The sequence below is a fragment of the Pyrgilauda ruficollis genome, unplaced genomic scaffold (genome assembly GCF_017590135.1).
Source record: "Pyrgilauda ruficollis isolate IOZ18807 unplaced genomic scaffold, ASM1759013v1 scaffold16, whole genome shotgun sequence".
NCBI classification, from domain to species: domain Eukaryota; kingdom Metazoa; phylum Chordata; class Aves; order Passeriformes; family Passeridae; genus Pyrgilauda; species Pyrgilauda ruficollis.
Window position 1 is genome coordinate 6006253 of NW_024514764.1, and position 18467 is coordinate 6024719.

Genomic DNA, 18467 nt, shown 5'->3' on the forward strand with positions numbered 1-18467 from the left:
CTGCGGCGCGCAGGGTCCCGGCGCCGACGGTGCCTCGGGAATGTGCCCCGGGAATGTGCCCCCGCGAATGTCCCCCCGGAATGTCTCCCCGGGAATGTTTCCCCGGAATGGCCCTCGGGGCCATGCCTCGAGGCGCAGGGTGCCGCTGGCGGCTGTCCTTCGGGCTATCCCTCAGGACGCGGGATCCCAGAGTGGCTGTGCCCAATCTGTGTCAGGGCCATTCCGTGGAGTTCGCAGCCGCCTTCCCGCTGAGTGCTGTCTGGGTGAGGCGGGAGAGCGGCGGTGCCTGCGGGTACGGCAATGCCGGAGCCGCCCTCGAGCACGATTTCAGCGCGGACATCGCGGTGTCCGCCGCGCCCGTGAGGGGCGTGGGGCGCGGAGGCGGAGCCGGCACCGGGGGGGCGGTTCCGCGGCGGGGCCGGCGGCAGCGGGGCCGCCCCGGCGAGCTCTTAGCGGCGGTGCGAGCGGTGCGCCGTGTCGCATTCTCGGAGTCCCGTCACCCCGTCCCGTCTTATCCTACCCTGTTCTATCCTATCCTACCCTGTTCTATCCTGTCCTGTGCATTCCTATCCTATCCTGTCCTGTCCCGTCCCTCGCCATGGGCTCGACTCCTCCCGTGTTCATCGGCGCCGAGGAGGTGGAGAAGCACCTGCACCGCGCCAGCCTCCTGCTGCCGGCGCTGGAGGCCGCCCTGGCCAACTTCTCTGCGGGCGCGGCGGGCGGGGTGGTGCAGCCCGTGCGCACCGTGCTGCCCGTGCCCCGCCACGGCGGGTGAGGGCACGGCGGGGCTGCCCGCACGGACGCGAGGGGACAGCGGCAGCGGGGGGCGGACTCGCGGCGGGGCAGGGTCCGGGTGGGCGGATTTGGAGCATCGGGAAATGCCCTCCGTACCGAGTTACTGCTTAAGCGGTCGGTAGCGGCGTGGCGGTCGCAGCCCGCTGGCTGTGAGCTCCCGGGATCACGGTGCGTGAGTAACGCAGGAAATTCTCCCCCGAGGTACCTCGGAGTCATGCCCGCGTACAGCGCTGCCGACGATGCGCTGACAACCAAGCTGGTGACTTTCTATGAGCACCTGAAGGACTCCTCTGTGCCTTCCCACCAGGCGACTGTCCTCCTGTTTGACCCCAGCAATGGTACTCTGAAGGCTGTAAGTCTCGTGTGTCCTGCATTCTTCTCTGCTCATGCTGTCACTTCTCACTTCTGCTTCTTGGAAGCTGGAGCTGGTGTAAATTGTAAAAATTCCAGAGTTTACCAACATGATTTGGCCTAAAGCTGTCTATCTTTCGTTTCTGTTAAACTGTACTCACCGTGCTATTTACTGCTGCTTGTGATTTTAATCTGATAGCTCAGAGTGTAAGTGGAAGAGAGGAATGATTAGAAGAAGTTTATCTTGCATTTGAAAGCAAAAATACCCCCCACCTTGCTGGGTAAAGAATGGATCTTGAACCATCTTAAGTCTCAAGTTGAAAGAGATTTATAATTTGCATTGCAGGGACTAGTATGATGATTTGCATTGCAATTTAGTAATAATGATTTATTTTATAATTTTTTTTAAAACTGGTCATGAAAACTGTCTTGAGTTCTTCTACCAAGCTCCTTGAGCTTTTGGCCCCATAATTAATATGTATGCAGTAGCTAATGTACATTGAGGCAGGAGTGATACACATTTGAGGAATTCCATGGTTCCTGTCAGCCCCCTGTACAGACCAGGACAGTGCAGACTGGGGAACCACTGCTAGCTTGCACTGCTCCCTGCTCTTCCTGGAGCACAGAGTATTGGAGTCATATCCATGTATTCCCTGTGCTGGAGAGCCAGGGAAGTGCAGTGCATCAGGAGCTGGGTGAGTTAGAGGTAGTAGCTCTTTGATAATTTTCACTCCTTTTGTGCTGGGTGGAATGATATGGAAGAACTGGAATAAAGAGAGGATCTGCCCAGATCAAACGTGACTTTGTATGGTTGCTATGATAGTAGTTGCCAGCTTCTACATCTTTTATATCTGTAATATCATTCACAAATTGGATGAAAATGTTTGGTATTTATTAATTTTTCAGTGTTCACTTCAGTCTGTTTGAATTTTTTTAAAGGTCCTGGATGGCAGTGTCATTACAGCAAAACGAACAGCTGCAGTTTCTGCCATTGCTACCAAGGTGTGTCTTCTGTTCTCTAAGTGGGGCTTGGAGTTATAAAATAACTAGAACAAATTATGCAAATGGCTTTTCATCCAATACAACTTTAAACTAGATTTATCATAAAATATGCACTTTCAGGGAAAACTTCAACTCACTGCTTTGAGTCAGTCATGTCTGGCTTTTACACTTTGTGTGTGATTGGAGAAGGAACCTGAGCTATATTTTTGTGGCTTCTATTGCACCCTCCTCTAGGAATTTACTGAGCTGTCTTTCACTGTATTTTCTTTTGTGTTTGTGTTAACATGCCCCTTTATGGCTTTGGGTGATGAAGCTGTGGTGATATATTGAATTTTATTTAGATAGATGCCTTCTGCTGTTGGGACAGGACAGGTGGGTGGCACTGGACTCGTAAAGAGAGGAGAAAAGCACATTTTCATTTCTTTTAAGATAAATGATGCCCAGTATAGATGGATAACTTGTCCAGAGGTGTCTGTCAGTGTCTCTGTTGTCACTGGAAGGTGTCCAGATGACTGTCCCTGACCATGGCCATAAACTTCAGTGTTTAAAGACAGGTGAGGTGTATCTGGCTGTGCAATTTCAGTTGGAAATTGTTGTGTTGGATTTCTTTTTTAAAAGCTGTTTTTGGTTAACATCAGGAAGAGAGCAAGTGACCATGCATTGCACAGCAGGATTTTAGCCTTCTCCTCAAAGGCTGAGGCAATAAGAAGAGGGCCAGAGATGAAAAGTACTGTTTGTCACTCTCACTCCTCAGCTTTGCATCAGAATGAAGGCTGATCTCACCGTTTTGTGAGGGGCAATCTTCATGCCAGGGTGACTCTATCCATGGCAGTGGAGCTACACTGGCATGGAACTGAGTGAAGGACCTGTCCCCAGGAGCTTCTCCTGAACCAAAGGACAGAATGATTTACAAGGAGCTCCTTGGACAGGAGGTTACATTCATTGTGGCCGTTCTGTATTTGGTCAGTTCTATGGTTTTTAGGCAGTCCATGCTGGCTTCAAAGGAGCTTGGCTGCTGAAGGTACTTCAAGATCAGATCCTTCATTGTCATCTGTTCTTTTGGAAATTTTCAGGAGTGTTTGAGTTTAGCTCATATTTGTCATCTTGTCTTCTTTACTGCATCTGCTTTTCAAAGACCCTTGCTCTTACGCAAAGGACCTTTGAAATCAGTGCTTCACAGTCTTTAAAAGGCACATTAAAACAAATTATTACTACTGAAAAGTGGGATCAATGAGATTTTTCTCCATTTGGTGTCCAGATGACTGTCCCTGACCATGGCCATAAACTTCTAAAGAAAGGTGAGGTGTATCTGGCTGTGCAATTTGGAAATTGTTGTGTTGGATTTCTCTTTTAAAAGCTGTTTTTGGTTGGCCTGCTAACATCAGGAAGAGAGCAAGTGACCATGCATTGCACAGCAGGATTTTAGCCTTCTCCTCAAAGGCTGAGGCAATAAGAAGAGGGCCAGAGATGAAAACTACTGTTTGTCACTCCTCAGCTTTGCATCAGAATGAAGGCTGATCTCACCGTTTTGTGAGGGGCAATCTTCATGCCAGGGTGACTCTATCCATGGCAGTGGAGCTACACTGGCATGGAACTGAGTGAAGGACCTGTCCCCAGGAGCTTCTCCTGAACCAAAGGACAGAATGATTTACAAGGAGCTCCTTGGACAGGAGGTTACATTCATTGTGGCCGTTCTGTATTTGGTCAGTTCTATGGTTTTTAGGCAGTCCATGCTGGCTTCAAAGGAGCTTGGCTGCTGAAGGTACTTCAAGATCAGATCCTTCATTGTCATCTGTTCTTTTGGAAATTTTCAGGAGTGTTTGAGTTTAGCTCATATTTGTCATCTTGTCTTCTTTACTGCATCTGCTTTTCAAAGACCCTTGCTCTTACGCAAAGGACCTTTGAAATCAGTGCTTCACAGTCTTTAAAAGGCACATTAAAACAAATTATTATTACTGAAAAGTGGGATCAATGAGATTTTTCTCCATTTGTTAGCAGCAGAATAAACCTTGAGAGCCTGGACAATTCTGAAGCTTTTTAGGCAGGAGTGGGTGGCCACAACAAATGCATAAACAAGACACAAGTCTAGTTAGGGCTGGACTCCAGCAGCTCTGTCTTCCCTTTTGCCAAGTACTGGTGAATCACAGACAAGAACTAAACCAGAAAGCCAAAAGCAACTGTAGAACTGAATTTTATTATTTATTCTTCAGGACCATCCATACTTTTACAATGTCTGTATATTATGGCTCTTGCAATGCCAGGATATGCTTGTGGTGTGATTTATGGCTTCAGTGAATTCAAAGAGGTGGATTAATGTGGGGCTGCCAGGGCCAGTTTACCTGTGCAGCTGCCAGGTAAACTGTTGGTTTTTGGGATTCAGTACTGATGGTTTTTGGGATTCTGAGCCCTGCTTTCAGCCAGTGCAGAACACCAGCACTATTGTTTTACACTTAATCAGCCACATGGATGTGTTAGTATTGGAGTGTACTGAGGTCCCCGAACTTGCTGTTCATGCTATTGTATCTTAAATCTGAATTTCAAGTCAGACAATTCAACACTGGAATTAAGCCAAGATGTGCTTTGATGCTACTGATGCTTGCTTTTGCATTAAAAAAAAAGCCCAATACATATAGTGATTGTCGAATACTTGTTTATATACTTTTTTGTTGTTTAAAAGGACTAACAATATTGCTTTCTTTTGTAGTACTTTGATATATATTTGTAATGCCCGTTAATATATTGTCCTTACATATTCTCTTTTGATTTTTCTTTCTGATACTGTTCAGTTGTTAATGCCACCTTTTGCAGAAGTGCTGTGCATTTTGGGAGCTGGTGTTCAAGCATACAGCCATTATGATATCTTCACAGAACTGTTCACATTTAAGGAGGTAACAGACACATCTTAAAGAAGATACATTTATTTTTCTCTAGCACGTTGCAGGATTCATTATAAAAAAAGTACAGCAGTGAAGTTGTATCAGGTCAGGCTGGGATGGAGCAGCCCCCACAGTGCTGTGCACTGGCAGCTCCAGGGGTCTGATAACACCCCAGTGTTTTGGCTGCTTCTGAGCAGTGCTCACACAATATCAAGGCCGTCTCTCCAACATTTGTTTCTGTTCTATTAAACTGCCTTTATCATGACCCTCTAATATTTCCATCTTATGTTCTCTTGCCTCTCCCTGTGCTGCTGGGGAGGGGAGTGATGGAACAGTTTTGTGGGCACCTTGTGTCCAGCCATGGTCAATCCACCATAAAAGTTAAGATTAATCATATTTTTGTTCTGTTTCCACAGAACCCAAGAATAATCAGAGCAGCAAGAATTTCTTGCTCAAATGTTGGTATTTAACATGAAAAACGGTTGGAATCAAAGTTGTTTCAGATAGCTTTTTGTCTGAGAAGATCCTACTGTATATGCCATACTTGGATAAGTTTTTTGTGACTTTTCCTTAAATGTAATTTTCAGAATTATTTGCATTTTATAAGAATAATCTCCTCTACAAGGAGATGTTATTCTGGCATCACAAAACAGGCATTCAAATGTAGCTAAACGCTTGAAATTTACTCACTTGTATGATAAGAACATTAAAGGGGAAAAAAACCCCCAACCTTTAGGAAACGTTTAACTGTCTACTGAAGACTTAAGTATTCTGTTTCAGCAAGGAGAAACTCTCCAAGTTGATCTGTCTTTGTTTTGTTTTTCTCCCCGAGGTGAGGGTATGGAATCGCACCAAGGAGAGGGCAGTGAAGTTTGCCAGCTCCGTCAGCGGCCCCGTGCGGGTCTGCTCCTCCGCCCAGGAGGCGGTGACAGGGGCTGATGTGATTGTGACAGTCACTATGGCAACAGCTCCCATCCTCTTTGGAGACTGGGTGAAGCCAGGTGCCCACATCAATGGTAGGTTCTGTTCCCCTTGTGTACAGCAGGTGTTTATTAGCACTTTGTTTAGCATCACCGTCTGTTGAGAAGCAGTTCTCTGTGCTTCATGGAATGAATGTTCTTTACATTTTGACTTTTCCTCTTTAGCGAGGACCCCTTTTCCCAGCCCTGTCCTCCTGGAGTCAGAATGCCTGCATAATCCAGCAGGGGATTTTTGCTTGAGCATGGGATTTGCTCTTTTCTCATATGCTCTTTTCTTTTAATGGTGCATCATCTTTGCCCTCGTGTTGTCATTATTCTCACCTTGCTCTCCATTTAAATAACCCATGCAAATGTTCTTATTTCTAAGTAGTTACTGCTCATTGTTACATTGCCCTGGTGGTGTCATCTTTTCTTCCACCAATTTTGTAATCTTTTGTATTTGTTTCTTTTTGGGCTGATCACACCAATTTACTTTTTTACTTGAGTTATGAAGATGCAATGACTGAGTTAAGAACATCATAATTTAACCTCTAATTATAGTGAGGTTTGGAGGGGTGCTTTTTTTGTTGCCTGCCTGGTAATGATGTTGCCACAGTATTGTTTGGAGTCTCTGGATGTGCCTCTGTTTGTTTATTTTTATTAACTGTGGGCCTTGTTCAGATGACCTTGTGCACTTTCCAGATAGCCTGGAAAAAAGACAAAAGCCATTTCTCAAAGGGAGCAATTTAAAGAAAGGTCCCACATTCCAGCAGCATCCTACCAATTTTTCAAACTCGATTTAGTCCTTTGTCATTGAAAGTTGTTGTCTGTGTTGTGTCAAGGCACGGGAGTCAGGAATACAACAAAATCAATTAAGGTCCACAGTCACTGAGGCAACACAGACACAAAGGCCTCTCTCCTTTCCTTGCCTTTTTTTACCCTTCATTGAGGCATTTGTACTATTTGAAGAGGCATTTGAGCAACAAATGCAAATGTGGCAAATGCAAATTCGTTGTTCCTTAACAGCTGGACATGTAAAAAATATCTGAATACAGTATAACTGGGTAGTCCTTTTAGTTTTTGTTTGGTTTCTTGTTTGCTTGTTTTTTTAAGCCCATAACAAGTTGATAATGATCTTCGTGCTGTGTATAAAAAATTAAGCTCTGTGATTTGTTTTCAGTTTCTCTGGATAAGTGATAATCTAATAAAGGTGTGTAAAATTCATTTGGTGATGATCTGATGAAAACAATGATATAAGAGATAACGTACAAAGGGAGAGGATTTTCTTTTGCCTCAGCTACTCAGACTCTTCTGACAAGGATATTTTACTGACATATCAAGTCTTCGATGTTTTTCTGTTGTCCTATCAATCAGTATTTCTCCAAGGCTAACACTGGATTTTTTTGTACATTACATTTCCATAATAGTGTTGATCGTTACTTCACGTGTTTTTTGAACAAAATGTGATTGGAATTTGTTTTAAACATTGCTCCCAAGTTCATCAGTTTTGTTGCTTTAGCTGTTGGAGCAAGCAGACCAGACTGGAGAGAGCTGGATGATGAGCTGATGAAGAATTCCGTTCTGTTTGTGGATTCCAGAGACGCTGCTCTTACAGAATCAGGAGATGTTATTTTGTCAGGGGTAAGACTTCCTGAAACTATGAGCTTTATTTTTGTGGCAATTGGGTTGCATTTGAAATGAGTCGGTGTTGATGATGAGCTGTACTGAAAACTTTAGGGCATCAAATTTAATTTCAAATTTCCAGGCAGGGGTTGAAGGATAAACTGGTTTCAAACTGCGCTGTCTGTGACCAAGTCATGCAACCTCTGTACCTACCATTATATGACACCATATTACAGTAGCATGTTTTCAGCATTGGCTTTTGATGATAACAATGTATTGCTGTTGAAAGACCTACATTTCCTGCAGTGTTTGGTTATTGTAAATATTCTTCAAATCTGTTTATTAAAACCTGTAACTTTCTTCCCCTGAGACTTCAGTGTGATTGACACTGAATGGACCAGCCCAAAGAATGGACCACACAAGCCAAGCAGACAATGATCTGCACAGATTTGCCAGCAGGGATTCTTTGAGGTTCAATGGAGTTTTCTTTTTCTCTTTTAATGTGTCTGCAGAATAAATATGATTTACACTTTTGAGGTTTAACATAAGAGCTCCAGATATGGTAATGTGTGTGGAATCCCATGTGTTTTGTTGGACAAGTAACAAGCTATCCTCTGTAAAAAAACTTACTGGCTGTGGAAAGTCTGCCAGCTGTTTTTCTTTGAAAACCATTCTGCTCCTCTGATTTCTGTCCAGTTTCTATATAATTTGTCTGAATGTTGATCTGCTTCACCATGGAAAGTAATCAGTTTTGGGATGCAGCACTGGAGGAGTTCTTTCTTTTGAAGTCACTCAGAAGAAAAGGGGTTTTTTCCCTCTTAATGTATGTATGGGTATTATGTTTCTGTATAAATATGGTTTTTTTCCACAGGCGGAGATTTTTGCTGAGCTGGGGGAGGTATTGAAGGGTACAAAACCAGCCCTGCCTGAGAAAACAACAGTGTTTAAATCATTGGGTAAGAACAGCCCCTCCTGTGTCCAAGTCTGACAGAAAACAATGCCTTGTTCTTTATTAGGTCCCCCATGCGTGGGAAAGCTGCTGATCATCTTCAGAACCGCTGTGGCAATGCACTGTCCACAAGAAAGTCGACTGTGATTTGCATTTTCCCTTTTTATTTCCCTTCTTGTTTATCTAGCAGGATTGATGTAATGAAAAGTGATAGGAAAGCAGGCAAACAATAGAAGTCCATTTTCCATTTCACAGTTGTTCAAGACATGACTGCAGCATTTATTAATAGAGCTGCAGCCCGACTGCCCTGCTGTTCCACCCGTGGGGTCTGTCTGACCTGAGACAATGTGACAGTGTCCTGTGGGGCTGGGCTTTGGGAAAGGGTGGCCCTGGGGATGAATTACCATGCTCTGAGCTACATGACATCTCCAAAAGGGCCCAGTTGTGATAGGAACAGTGAAAATTAGATTCCTACTGTTACATTAACTTCTTACAGCACACCCAACCCTGCATGATGGCTGTGGACTTTGAATGTAACACTGTAGGTGTTTGGGATGGGAAATAATTCCTGTTCCTGTCCAGTTAGATAATCTCCTGAGTATTCCTGTTCCCTTCTGAAGCAAAATCATTTGTACAGCTGAGTAACTGTTTGAAAGTAACTTCAATTATTTTTCAGGGATGGCAGTTGAAGACACAGTAGCAGCAAAATTTGTTTATGATGCGTGGTCAGCTGGTAACTGAAGAGAGACGTCTACAATGCCAATGAGGCCAAGAAAATTGTTTGCACTTAGTTTCCTTGAATCCTGTGTTAACAAGAAAGGCACCAATCCTATCTAAATCCTTCAAAAATATTCAAGAAGGACAAGTAAAATTTCAGCAATAGACTAATTTCTAAAGTCTTCTAATTTCAAGTATTAGATACTTGCAGTATTGTTAATAAATGTCTCCCTTTTGTAACAGCAAGTATTAGATGTTTGCAGTGATACTAACAAGGGTATCTTTCCATATTTTGGTATCATTCTGGAATCAATGCCTTTCTTCTCTAATTATTTATGTAGCAGAAGCCTGTGTGTAGATTTCATGGTTTTTAGAGGGATCATTAATTCTGGTGTAAAATAGATCAGTTTGTAGAATGGACTCTGGCATCATCTTTACCTGTGATGGTACTTTAAATGCAGCTGTGGGTTTCAGTGCTCCAGTGACAGTGACCTTGTCTTCAGCCTCCTAGGCACACAGCCCACCTCTAACTCCTGGACACACCTTCCCTTCCAGCCCACTGGAAGTCACCATTTTTTTCACCCCTGGCAATCCACCTCCTCTTGCCCTCAGACTCAGTGATTCTTCACTGAGGGCGCAGTTCTGAGTGGGGGTTTATGTAATAACCATACCTCCCTGCAGTTGGTTTTCTGCTCAGTACCTCCCTTAGAACATGCCTCACTGGGATATTGCCATTTTCATATTGCAAGGAGTCACACAGAATGTGAGGACTAATATGTGTTTTGATTTAACTTTTATCTCAGTTCTGTAGGGAACTATTGCTGTTAATCTCTGGTGCCTTTAAGTTGTTTTTCTAAGCTTCTTGAAGGCTCGAGCCACACAAACTGATTTCAAGTATGCAGGCAAATATTTTCAGTTTGGCTGTACCATGCTTCAATTGCTAATTGTTCTATTATCGCAGATATTAGCTGGGGCAGGAATTTTCATGATCCTTTCCTGGCAGAGGAACCCAGTGACATAAGGAAAAGTTCCAGTTTTGTGCTGTTATGCAACTGCCTTGCAAAAGAGTGAGCATCTGCTGAAAAACAGCTATTGCCCTGGAAACAAATTCCTGTCTCAGGCTCACAAGTTGTGCCTTGGGAAGTTTTATTTCCATTTGCGTATTATTTCATGCAGGCTATTAAGTGTTTCTTCGTGCTGTGGAAGAGTTGGATGACAGGTTTTATAACATGTCAGTAGAACAGAGAAGAGCACAGGAAGGAGGGTCAGGAGCAGCTGGCATTAAAGTCTTGGAGGGTGGATAGGTAAGTGTAGAAGAGGTTAATGAGTACAGTGCAGGTGTGATGTAAATAATACTCCCAGCTGTAAGCCTGGTGTAGGCTAGTTGGAAAAGTACAAAGTGGTAGAGGTAGCATAGAAAGGTACCAGACCCCTGATAGGCCTGAAGGATGTTTGATGTGGATCCAAACTGAACTCCACTGGTCCTGTTTATCCCATCAGAAAAAAACAACAGAAATTTCTCTGTGAGCTTTTGTGTTTTAATTGTAGCAAAATTACTCTTCTGTCTTTACATGTCTTGTTTCTTCTCTGTCATTTCTGAAGTGTTCAGAAGTTTGTGTTCACTTAGTTCCTTGGTTCATTCATGCAGAACTACACTAATCTGAGGTAAACATGAAAGCAAACGATGCTCCATTATTCAAGAACTCTATGGAAACTTGCAATTAATAATTATGACAATATTATCCCAGTTCCGTGCCAGTGTTATACCAGATTTGTAATTTGAAGTGAGATGTAGTGTTTGGGAAGAAGACAAGTCCAGTTTATTTTCACATGTACTCCCCTACAGACTATGCACTTTAAAAAAATAAATGGGGCCAGTCCAAAGACCTGGTTCTGAGAACCCACATTGTTCTCAGCTTCATTGGCAGTGGGAGATTTTGGGAGCCTGGCTTCAGTGTTGTACCTATGATGTCATGAAGTTCAGTTACAATGGGAATTGCTTGGATGCCACCTTTAGATTTTCTGAGGGGAAATAATAGCATCAATTTCTGTGTTTCCTTCTCTTACAAACTAATGGATCATGAAATTGTGTGACTTGCATTTATATTAAAATTAAATAGATACTGGTGTTTTTCTTTGACACTCATTTTGTTGTCCATTTCTTTTCTGGTTTGTTGTTGATTTATTTGATGACAAGAAAGTATTCAAGTTGTTGCAGTGACTGCACTCTCAGTAGATGTGATCACTGAATGTTAAATGGAAGAAATAGGGAGTGCTCTGTTCCTCTGTGGAACTCAATTTCTCAGTTGTCCCATGCTGCACATTTTCTTAACGTTTGTTCAGTGCAGAGTATTAAATCCTTAAGGGAGGAAACCTTGTACTTGGCAGGGCTGTGCTCATGTGGGATTGCCTGGTTTTATGATTTGGGTTTGGGTTCTGCTCTAGGATTGCACATGTGATACATAAGGTCTCTCCAACTGAACTGACAGGAGTCACAGCTGGAATTCCAGTGCTTCAAACTCTAAAGGAAACAAAGGGGTTGATAAAATCTGAAAACAGCAAAACACATGAGTGGAAAAAGCAATCATGGAAGGTTGCACAGAACAGGACTTTGATGTGATTGCTTAATATAAGAACATAACCTGCTGTGTACAGGAACCCAAGCAGGGAAGAATGCAGTATAAAGTCCATCTGAGAAAAGATACTGTATTATACAAATCACAGCCACAAGATGATATGGAAAGAAGAAACGTGAAAAACCAGATCATTAAGCAGGATTAGCATCCAGAATTGCAGAATACCCCTAAGGAAAAAATCATAGCTGGCTAATGGAAAGATATAAAAAGAGCTTTAAAGATAAATGTTCTGCTAATGAATGTGCAACTAAAATCTGTGATCTTAGCCAGGGCATGGCTGCTAAAAGCACTTTATTAGATTCACAAAACTCAACAGGAGTGATTAATTTATATCTGATAGTGCTGGCTTCCCAAGGGAACAGGGGAACCCTGCTGTGAACGCCTCCAGATAGTGTGAAGAGCAGGAGCTTCCACAGCAGCACAGCTCATTTTCTTTTTTTATTTTCATGAGCTGTGTGTGTGATACACAGCTCTCAGGCTAAGGCTGACAGCAACCCACAGAAAATGGTGTGTGATATGAATCCTCATTTCTGGGACTTTGCATGGAAAATGCAGCCTATAGGAACCAAGCTGGGGATATACCAAAATAGATCCAAAATTTTGAAAATTAAACTTCAGCTTCTTGTAGTTAAAAGTACAGCAGCCTTGATGACATTTAGGACATGATGGGTGCTGGCAACTGGATCCAGTCTAATGAGACAAGAAAGGAATATACAACTCACACTGAACATCTCTTGGGAAGCTACTTCATGTATTTTTAAATTATTGTCAATATAGAAGTAAAAACTTTCCTGACAAATATATGAAACTTGCAGTAAATTTGTCTTATTTACATTAATTCAGAGGTGATTAGAGTCAATAAATCACAGCTAAAATCAAGATTCAGATTCTTTTCGTAACATACCACCAGTACTAGGAAGAGTGGTTTTACTTATCTTACAGAAACAAATGGAGAAAACTCAAAGCTCTCAAGCTCTGAGGATGCTCTTTGCATTGTGGTTTGGAGAAGAAAAGGCTTTATAAGGAATGCAGCAGGCCTGGCTTTCACTAATATTTGAAATTATCTGGACGAAAAGAAATCCAATCCACATAAACAGTTCTGGGAGAATAAGCTTTTTGGTTTTTACCTTCATTCTTGCTTTTTGGCAGAATATACTTTACTTAATATCCTGTTCACCACAACTACCCACCCAGAGAGAAAAATTGTTATCCCTGCTGTACTTTCCAAAGGAATTGGTAACCTCTCTGCCTTTTGCTTTAGCAGACTTCTGAAAAGAGTTGACCACTCTTTGGAGAGAGGGAAAGGTAATGAATCAGTGTGTAGGTTACAACAATAGGAATGATAATTTATAAGCAAGTATCTACAGTTTTTCCAGGGTTCTTGAGTGCCTGTTTTCTTTTATTCACAGCATTCAGGACTTTCTTTCTTGGCCCAAGCTCCATCTGAATGCTCTGTAGATCTTCATCAGAACATAGCATCAGGGCTTCTAAATCAATTTTTTCCCTCATGAAGACTGGAAGAAACTCATCCAGCATCTGTGATGCCAGAAATACCTCAAGGGGCGTATTCTCTGTTTCCTCATCATCCCAAACAACTTCTTCCTCATTCCAAGGGACATCAGCACTGCTTTCAGCATCATCTTCCCTGCCATTCTCAGTGTTTTCATACTGAAAGAGCTCACTGGCTATTGTATCTCTTATACCTTCTTTCTCAGAAGACACAGTTTCAGGATTTACCTCTGCAGCCAAATTCCTTCCAAACACAATCTTGCCAAGACCTGGCCGCTGAAAAATGGAGAGCTGACTGTCATTATCAGCAAGGTTTTTCTCTCCAAGGTCATTCAGTAATTCATCTTCCTCTCTCTCATCAAACAAATGCATCACACTTTTCCTACCCATATCATCCTCTTGGTCATTTCTTTGTGTTTCCTGCCTTCTTGTGCTGTCAGCTGTCTTTTTTGTCTTAAGTTTCAAGGTATCTTTCAGGTTTTTGGTTAAAGTACTTGTGGTATTTGAAGCAAATAGCCCAGGCAGCTTTACCCTGGAGTGCGTTCCTTTGGAAGAATTCACTGTGCCGACCTTTTCTTTAATATAATTCCGGTTCATTTCATGCTGGTGTTTCTCCTGGCGCTTCTCACATTCCTTGATTTGTCTCTCGACATTCCTCTGGGCCTGTGCCTTTTGTTTGGAGACCTTCTTTGGATTCAGCAGGTTCTGCTCGGTGGCAGCTTTGTCCAGGATCTGGACGCACTCCTTGCGGTCCCTGCTGGCAGCTGCCTCCAGGGGCGTGCGCAGGTCGTTGTCCAGGGCGAAGATGTTGGCACCAAAGTTGACCAAAAAGGAGACGCAGTGGATGTGGCCATTGCAGGCAGCGTGGTGCAGGGGCGTGTTCCCCCAGATGTCACACTTGTCCGGGTCACCCCTGCCAGGGAGAACAGCACACAGTGAGCTGGGCTACCCACACTGAGCCCTGCAGAGGCACTGAGCAGACACCAAACGTGTCACTGCTCTGCTCCGAGGAGAACAGCCCAGGGACAATGGCTCAGCGTGGCTGCAGCTGCTAGAACAGGGCTGCGCCCCCTGACACAAGCCCTGAGTGAGGCTGTGTGTGTGGCATGAGCTCTAATTCCTGCCCTGAGAGTTTCACAGGGCTGACTGTGACTGCATCTCCCCACAAGGGAGCCAGGACATTTCCTTTGCCATCCCAGGGTCTGGCAACCATAAGTGGGCTCAGGCTTTGACTTATTCTCATTGGAATTACTGGCAAAACTGTTTCAAGAACATTTCCATGGAATATTTTAAAGTGCTTTTGGTGATTTGTTCCTTTTGCATGTCAAATAGAGGGCAATATTAGACGGTTTCCTCCCTGGCCACAGTGATACACACTCAGTGAGCTCCTGCAGTAACTTTTTAGTTAGGTAATAGGTAAATGATCCATAGTAAAGCCCTGATTACTCCTTTGTCTCCACTGCATTTAGTTTAAGCCCAGAGAGATGCCATTGTTTTTCAGCTCTTTTGTTCTCTGTAAGAAACTCATGATGGTTTGAAAAGCAGAAGTTCATTTGAAAATAAAATGCCACATTTTTCAATTGAATTTAAAGCCAGTGAAAAATATTGCTTGATTTTTAACTCTTGCACCGACTTCACACTGAACTGCTGCCTGCAGACAAGAATCAGCTTGAATATTTAGATACACATTTGACAATGCTCAGAACAGAGCTTGTGTCCTCTTGTGACCAACCAACAGGGTGGCTACAGAAGCCAAAAATCTTTATTGACTTCAGAGCCAGGGACCAAATTTACAAGGAGAATTTCTACTCTTGGGAGTTCAAGCATTTCAATGACTTGGAGGTCGGTGCCACAGCAGCTGTACTGTGAAAGACATGGTACATCCTGCCACAAAATATCCTGCAGGCACTGATCTCTGCCTTTGGGGCTCTGGAGAACAGCACTGCCAGATGTTGAGGGCCAGATGTGAGCACACCCTTCAGCCTGAGCTGCCCCAGGTCAGGGGTCCAGCAGAGCCAACCGTGCCGGCCACGGGAGCTCAGGCTTGGCCACAAGGAGTGGCAGCTGAGGATCAAAGTTTCTCCACTCAGACATGTGGAAGCCATGTGTACATCTCTCTGCTGTAGTGGCTGTGCCCTGGGGAGCTGCCTGCCTGTGGCTGGGCGTGCTGGGCTCCTGAATTCCCGCATTAGGGAGCTGGCAGGGCACCCTGAGCCCGGGGAGGGCCGGGTCATCTGTCCCCCCAGGGCCCTTCAGAGCTGCTTGTGGTCCCTGCTGCCCGTGGAACCTGCCAGCCTTTGAGTCTCAGACAATTGACAAACTCCAGTGGCTGCTCCCAGCTCAGTGGGGCTTGGGACAAGGTTTGACATCTACTCTGCGTTCTCATACTCCACCTTTCCCTGCTTTCCCAAGGAAAAGGCTCACACAGAAGAGAGCAGATCCTGCTATTTGGTCTTGCCTTTATTCATGTACCTGCAAGGCAAGTAGAGGAAACGTCTCCTGATGCCTGGGAAGACAAATTATTTCAAGATGAAAGGGGTTTTTTGCTAGCTTTCCAAGGGCCAAAGCTTGAGAGTCCTAAAATCTGCAACCACTCTAAAGAGCATTGCCCTGTACCTCAGAGCCTCTTTCAGGAAACCTCTTCAAGGAAAGGAGGAATTTGTTAAAAATAATTAAAATACTTTCTCACAGGAAAACATTAACTGACTGGAGAACAGCTCAAACATCTAAAATTCAGCTTCTCCCCCCCAAAAAAACAGTGAGAATGCAGCCACATCTCTGACAGACACATCTTCTTGATTGTGTCAAGAAATCTTGGATTAAAATAGAGGTAAACACATATGTTTGAAGATTTGGATGTGTTCTCTACCAAGAAAAAAGACTCAGAAAAATATACAGAAATTTTGATCTTTGTGTCATCTGCTGTGATTTCTGTCAGCTTATGTAGTAGGAGATATATTTTTCACTCAAATTTGAAAAAAAAAATATTCTATTTGTTCCTTATCTAGTTGTTCTGGCTTGCAGGTGTTCAGGGACAAATATTATTGACAGGTGTTTCCTGGGAGCTGCCTTAATTGCACAAGTTGAAAAACTGTCAATCTATTTTTGCCTCTCCTGAGGACACAGCAACAACCACGCAGTCCAAAGGTCTTTTTCATTGTGATACCACAGCCACACCTGAGCCCAATGAGCTATAAAGCAAATCTATGAAAAAAAATTCTTTTCAACTCCATTTTTAATAAAAGAAAACTCAGACACATCCAAATAGTTATTCAGCTGTTCCCTGCAATCTGTTCAGTGTTCTGCAAAAGAACATTTTATTAACTCTACCTCTACACAAGAGCAGATTTTCTGTAATTAGATGTTATTACAGAATCAGAGCTTAAAAGGTAGCTCTGAGCAATAGAGTACTGATGGTGGAGAGGAAATTACCACTTCAATAAGACATTCTAACCATGTAAGACGTTTAAATGATACAGACATTTTATTACTAGAAAATAAACCTGTAGAAAACCCTCCTTTCATTTTTTTTCTTTCTTTTTTTTTTATGATTTACAAGGGTCCTGCCACGGCTTATGAATCAGTATTCTCCATTTTAGCCTGATGGTAATTGTTAAAAAAGCACAGAAATTGCCATTTTAGATGTTACTGCTCAAGGCTATCTGTTGTGCCTTGCCTCTGGACAGCATTAAATCTTCACAAGTGCCTACTAACTGCACTTTGGAAGCAAATGGGAGATATTTTTTTGCTAAAACTGTTTCAAATTAGGGATTTCTCTATGAAACCTGTCTCAAGATATCCTCAAAGGCTGTTGGCAGCCTTCTCCAGTGAGGGAAGGAAAGGTGCCAGGGCCCTGCTTCTCGGAGCTGCTCTCTGCAGGACATGGTGTGCTCCCTTGATGTTCTTTCACTGCCAGACCACCTGAAGGGCTCTTCAACCCTGATTGAGAAAACAACGAAGAGACCTGCCTGCAGGCTCTGGACCTGAACCACTGCCACTAAAGTAGCAGTTATGGCAATGCAGTAAAGGAATTACTGTGATTTTCAGCCTTTTGGGCTGGAGGTCATCGGGGCCTTAGAAGCACGACGCAGTAGTTGAGTTTTGAGGCCCAGGCTGTAAGCTTTGGGCCTCAAAAGGCCCAATGGAGGCTGGCTGAACTTACCCCCTCCGGCAAATGACTTCCAGAGCTTCCAGGTACCCGTGGTAGGCTGCCAGAAGGGTGGGAGTCATCCCATCTTCATCTGAAGTGTTGAGGTCTTTCCTGGTGGCCTCCTTCAGCAGGTCCACGTTGCCATCGGCCGCTGCTTTGTGGTACCTGCTCGACATTTTCAGCAGCTCCTGGCTTCCCAAAGCAGCTCTGAGCGATATCCGGGCTGCACAGTCACTCTTCCATCACAGGAGAGTTCATTAATGATTACAAGCTGAGACATCCCTGTGAGGAGGGGAATGGGGAGGCAAAGTTCATCCTTGCAGGCTTTGTCTGGAGATCTGCATAGGGAACGAGGCTGTGGGGTGGGGAATGCTTTCATTTCCTGGAAGGTGGCTCTGCCATGTTCAGTTTGCTGCATAATTGACTACTTAGAGAGGGGATCCAGTCATCGTCTCTGTGTCTTTGCCTGACTGCTCTGTGGAAATTGCAAAAGGACTTTGAAGTACAAAAAGAACCTCAAAAAAACCTTCAAAAGGCCATGATTGTGCAGTGTGACCACCAAGGAATAAAGTTTGATGGGAGGAAAAGCATGAGCAATCACCTTTACTGGTGAAGCCCTTTGTAACCCATCTTGTACTGGGATGCTGTATTTGAAAACAAGTCACTCCCCTGCCAAACCAGGCACTTCCATGGAACCATCTTGTGTACCCAGACTGGAAATGATGCATAGGGTGATGTTGGGGATAAAACCCCCAACAGGTCTGTAACTCACAGCTGGCAAAACCACAGCTGTATAAATTGCATTTCATCAGGAAATCTTCAGGAAACTGGCAAATGTAAAAACTCTTCTGATGGGTATTGTAATCTCTGTTTAGACACAGAAAAAATGTGCAGGATTCT

General features: G+C 43.6%; 2 protein-coding genes across 2 annotated transcripts; one reads left to right on the forward strand and one right to left on the reverse strand.

Annotated features, from left to right (window-relative positions):
• Positions 1–40: 40 nt before the first annotated feature.
• Positions 41–11412, forward strand: CRYM (crystallin mu). The gene is made up of 8 exons (XM_041462269.1): positions 41–771; positions 997–1147; positions 2086–2148; positions 4935–5036; positions 5857–6040; positions 7503–7624; positions 8478–8562; positions 9232–11412. Exons 1-8 carry the CDS (start codon positions 41–43, stop codon positions 9294–9296), a joined length of 1503 nt encoding a protein of 500 aa, XP_041318203.1. The 3' UTR covers positions 9297–11412.
• A 1843-nt stretch (positions 11413–13255) lies between these two features.
• ANKS4B (ankyrin repeat and sterile alpha motif domain containing 4B) lies at positions 13256–17743 on the reverse strand. Its single transcript, XM_041462271.1, has 2 exons — positions 17580–17743; positions 13256–14330 (listed from the first exon to the last, which is right to left on the reverse strand). Exons 1-2 carry the CDS (start codon positions 17741–17743, stop codon positions 13256–13258), a joined length of 1239 nt encoding a protein of 412 aa, XP_041318205.1.
• Positions 17744–18467: the final 724 nt, after the last annotated feature.